The sequence below is a fragment of the Haliotis cracherodii genome, unplaced genomic scaffold (genome assembly GCF_022045235.1).
Source record: "Haliotis cracherodii isolate W230 unplaced genomic scaffold, xgHalCrac1.p SCAF_19, whole genome shotgun sequence".
Lineage (NCBI taxonomy): Eukaryota > Metazoa > Mollusca > Gastropoda > Lepetellida > Haliotidae > Haliotis > Haliotis cracherodii.
Window position 1 is genome coordinate 20,192,406 of NW_027266274.1, and position 6,000 is coordinate 20,198,405.

The window sequence follows — 6,000 nt, forward strand, 5'->3', positions numbered from 1 at the left end:
CCATGCTCACGATCTGATACGTATCACGATACATTGCTCACCATGCTCACGATCTGATACGTATCATGATACATTGCTCACCATGCTCACGATCTGATACGTATCATGATGCATTGCTCACATGGACATAACACCTGATATAACTAGTGCATACCGGGGTACATCATCACATGGACATTACACCTGATATAACTAGTGCATACCGGGGTACATCATCACATGGACATTACACCTGATATAACTAGTGCATACCGTGGTACATCATCACATGGACATTACACCTGATATAACTAGTGCATACCGGGGTACATCATCACATGGACATTATACCTGATATAACTAGTGCATACCGGGGTACATCATCACATGGACATTATACCTGATATAACTAATGCATACCGGGGTACATCATCACATGGACATTATACCTGATATAACTAATGCATACCAGGGTACATCATCACATGGACATTACACCTGATATAACTAATGCATACCAGGGTACATCATCACATGGACATTATACCTGATATAACTAGTGCATACCGGGGTACATCATCACATGGACATTACACCTGATATAACAAGTGCATTCCGGGGTACATCATCACATAGACATTACACCTGATAAAACTAGTGCATACCGGGGTACATCATCACATGGACATTACACCTGATATAACTAGTGCATACCGGGGTACATCATCACATGGACATTACACCTGATATAACTAGTGCATACCGGGGTACATCATCACATGGACATTATACCTGATATAACTAGTGCATACCGGGGTACATCATCACATGGACATTACACCTGATATAACTAGTGCATACCGGGGTACATCATCACATGGACATTATACCTGATATAACTAGTGCATACCGGGGTACATCATCACATGGACATTACACCTGATATAACTAGTGCATACCGGGGTACATCATCACATGGACATTATACCTGATATAACTAGTGCATACCGGGGTACATCATCACATGGACATTACACCTGATATAACTAGTGCATTCCAGGGTACATCATCACATGGACATTACACCTGATATAACTAGTGCATACCGGGGTACATCATCACATGGACATTACACCTGATATAACTAGTGCATACCGGGGTACATCATCACATGGACATTACACCTGATATAACTAGTGCATACCGGGGTACATCATCACATGGACATTACACCTGATATAACTAATGCATACCGGGGTACATCATCACATGGACATTATATCCGATATAACTAGTGCATACCGGGGTACATCATCACATGGACATTATATCCGATATAATTAGTGCATACCGGGGTACATCATCACATGGATGTTACACCTGATATAACTAGTGCATACCGGGGTACATCATCACATGGATGTTACACCTGATATAACTAGTCAATACCGGGGTACATCATCACATGGACATTATACCTGATATAACTAGTGCATACCGGGGTACATCATCACATGGACATTATACCTGATATAACTAGTGCATACCGGGGTACATCATCACATGGACATTACACCTGATATCACTAGTGCATACCGGGGTATATCATCACATTGGCATTACACCTGATATAACTAGTGCATTCCAGGGTACATAATCACATGGACATTATACCTGATATAACTAGTGCATACCGGGGTACATCATCACATGGACATTATACCTGATATAACTAGTGCATACCGGGGTACATAATCACATGGACATTACACCTGATATAACTAGTGCATACCGGGGTACATCATCACATGGACATTACACCTGATATAACTAGTGCATACCAGGGTACATCATCACATGGACATTACACCTGATATAACTAGTGCATACCGGGGTACATCATCACATGGACATTATACCTGATATAACTAGTGCATACCGGGGTACATCATCACATGGACATTACACCTGATATAACTTGTGCATACCGGGGTACATCATCACATGGACATTATACCTGATATAACTAGTGCATCCCGGGGTACATCATCACATGGACATTATACCTGATATAACTAATGCATACCGGGGTACATCATCACATGGACATTACACCTGATATAACTAGTGCATACCGGGGTACATCATCACATGGACATTACACCTGATATAACTAGTGCATACCGGGGTTTATCATCACATGGACATTACACCTGATATCACTAGTGCATACCGGGGTATATCATCACATGGACATTACACCTGATATAACTAGTGCATACCGGGGTACATCATCACATGGACATTACACCTGATATAACTAGTGCATACCGGGGTACATCATCACATGGACATTATACCTGATATAACTAGTGCATACCGGGGTACATCATCACATGGACATTACACCTGATATAACTTGTGCATACCGGGGTACATCATCACATGGACATTACACCTGATATAACTTGTGCATACCGGGGTACATCATCACATGGACATTATACCTGATATAACTAGTGCATACTGGGGTACATCATCACATGGACATTATACCTGATATAACTAATGCATACCGGGGTACATCATCACATGGACATTACACCTGATATAACTAGTGCATACCGGGGTACATCATCACATGGACATTACACCTGATATAACTAGTGCATACCGGGGTACATCATCACATGGACATTATACCTGATATAACTAGTGCATACCGGGGTACATCATCACATGGACATTACACCTGATATAACTAGTGCATACCGTGGTACATCATCACATGGACATTACACCTGATATAACTAGTGCATACCGGGGTACATCATCACATGGACATTATACCTGATATAACTAGTGCATACCGGGGTACATCATCACATGGACATTACACCTGATATAACTAGTGCATACCGGGGTACATCATCACATGGGCATTACACCTGATATAACTAGTGCATACCGGGGTACATCATCACATGGACATTACACCTGATATAACTAGTGCATACCGGGGTACATCATCACATGGACATTACACCTGATATAACTAGTGCATACCGGGGTACATCATCACATGGACATTACACCTGATATAACTAGTGCATACCGGGGTACATCATCACATGGGCCTAACACCTGATATAACTATGTGTACAGGGCTCATCATGTATATTTCAAACAACCACCAAGGCCTAACTGTGTGTTCATGATGTTTGAATAACCATAACTCTCCTTTCATGTTTATCATGCTGATAGTAAATTTAATAGTGATTAAATAAAATGTAAACTTCGACAACATGTGCACAATGCAACAAGAAGTCCAAAGGAAGCAGGATGAGGCCTACGATAACAAACTAAACACGCTCAACATTGAGTCAATTAGCATGACAAGAGGCAGCTCTAAGTCTGGTACTACAACACTGCTTTAATTTTGCAGCAATTATTATGACATATCAGCATATTATTAAAGTAATGTAGTTTACATTCAGGGTGTAGTGTACTTTTCCAGATTTCAGGATCGTAAAGGGGTGCCTAACCGTAAGGATGGTAAAGCCTTTACTAAAGACTAAGAGGTGTTTGATGGGCAAGAGGTGTTTGATGGGCAAGTGGTGCCCAACCCTAATAATCATGAAGGGGTGTTTCATTGGAAAAGGGATCCAAAGGCTAAGGATAGACTTGAGGGTAACATAACCTAACCCTACATGCCCTAAGGATAGAAGAGGCACGCAAAATCTGTGAAATAAAGAGCCTGAGCCAATTTGCGAAAGTAAACCAGTAAATTGCATTTTTACCTCCATTTGGCTGAAGGATGCCTGAAATTAATCACGTAATCAAACAGGTTAATTTGGCTAATATATACCTTTTTCTCTTATTATCAGGTTTGGGTGTGACCTGGTGACACTGTGACTAATCGTCTGTGCATGCTAATTGAAATGCATTTCACTGATCCTGGTAAAGAATATATGAGTGTTCTCATGCAATACATGCTGTACAAATGCATGTACGTATGTGAGCAAAACTGTACAATTTGTCCAGCGATTCCGATTACAATTAGTAAACTACATTCAGCCATTCTCTTCAGTATTAAATAATAACAAATGCTACCAAAGTTGAACTTAATATTATTTTTTACTTTAATCCCGGAAATGAATCACATGTCAAAGTATTGCTGGTGCATGTTCCAAGCTGTCAACAAGGCTGCTAGTTTTAGAGAAGTTGCAGATTACTCGGTAATTATTATGGCATTATCATTTTGATCATTCTTACCTTTTTTATGTTGTATATTCGTGTGAGCATGCCTATCCCTCGATCGTTGAGGATAGTTAGCTTTTCAGCCAACTTCTGCTGGCTTGGAATCATTGCTCGCGACATTTTGGAGCGTCGTTTACGGGTAATATCCTTCCTTGTGTCAAATAATCGATCACTTCCTCAACATTTGACAGCCATTTTTGTCCAAACCCATTTCCGGTCAAGGGAGATAATTTCTTCCGCATCACTGAAGCGTACCTAAAATATATTTAGTTCCATTGAACCAGCGACCAAAAAAGCCTCACGCTTGAATGATATGAATGAGTAAGGTTTAACGCCGCTTTTAGCAATATGCCAGCAACATCAGATAGAAATGGGCTTCACTCATTGTACCCATGTATGTATGTATGTATGTATGTATGTATGTATGTATGTATGTATTATCGAAATATTTATTTTTGAAGAGAAGAGAGGCTGAGTGATTTGTAAGCCGAAAGGAAAATGTTTATAAGAAGAATGATATTTTAAGATTGATGAATAATATGTAATAGTTTATAAATGCAAAATATTTTGCTTGTAATAACTCCAATGTAAACCCACAAAGTATAACAAATCTATTGAAATACAACTAGTTGGAAATGCATGGAAATGTCTTGCTTTATTTCGGGATATTTCTATGTAGTACTGGTATTCTACTGGTATTCTACTAGTTTATCTTCGGCCTATGTGCTACAGGGCATTATGAGTGAGTGAGTGATTATGGTTTAACACTGCTTTTGCAATATCCCAGCAATATCTTGACTATCCACACGATCATACATATGTGTCCATGTATTAACGTGGAATGAATTGAAGTCACATGTATGTATTGCGTATCCACACGATCATACATATTTCAGTGTCCCTTGGGCACGCCAGAAACCTATGATTGTGGGTTCGAATCCCGGTTCGCCCCGATTATGTTTCTAGGTTTGTCAGCACCATACCCGTGCTCGTGACTTGCTTCTCGTACAATGCCTGCATCTGTGTGGTTTCTTCTCGCGCTCTTTTACAAAGGTTGCTGACAAAGTTCACTCTGGTTTCATCTTCAGGCGAATGGTTATGTTCCGACTGATTGCAAAGAAAGTCACCGACAGTCGTACATTTCCCATTGCACGTCTTGACGATACATCTAATATCAACTGCTCACTTCCACGCCGAGAGGTGAGGAACTCTTCTCTCCTGAAACCAGCCATATCGATACTGATAATGATACGTACCCCAAGATCATTTTTATTTGTTTGATGAGTAGATAATCTAAACTCAACTCCTTCAACTGATCATACAGTAAGACAATCAAGCTACTCCATAGTTTACATAGGAAATCTCATGCCTATTGAACCTGTGCTGAGAGTAAGATAATTTAGGTTAATTAAACGAAATTATAACATATATACTCCCTAAACTGTGAGTCCCCTATCCCTACCCGGTACTTTATTGGAAATGATTGGTCTGTGCTAGGTCCGACTTGGCCCGGGTTGTCAAAATCAATTTTAAACTAAAGATGTATGATCAAATGTGTTTACATCTATAGACTAGTGTTATATCCACCTATATACTACTTTATAGTGTCTCAGGTCGCGGTATTTAACGAAAACAAGGTGCTCAAAGTGATGCTCTTTTCCCTCTCCATTCTCAACATAACTAGCCAAAATACGTATGTAAGCCGAAATTTCAAACATGTGATAAGGTCTTGACACTCGACAGGCGGGTCGGCCTGGACCT

General features: G+C 40.0%; 1 protein-coding gene across 7 annotated transcripts in view; it reads right to left on the reverse strand.

Annotated features, from left to right (window-relative positions):
* The window catches only part of LOC139466851 (nck-associated protein 1-like), a 57,719-nt gene extending 53,279 nt beyond the window's left edge, over nt 1-4,440 (reverse strand). For all 7 annotated transcript variants that reach the window (XR_011653631.1, XR_011653632.1, XM_071248593.1 and 4 more), the window contains exon 1: nt 4,255-4,440. Coding sequence is in view for 5 of the 7 variants with exons in the window: in XM_071248593.1 (XP_071104694.1) it covers nt 4,255-4,359 (105 nt within the window). In the remaining 2 variants the exon portion in view is untranslated. The remainder of the gene's footprint in view (nt 1-4,254) is intronic.
* Nucleotides 4,441-6,000: the final 1,560 nt, after the last annotated feature.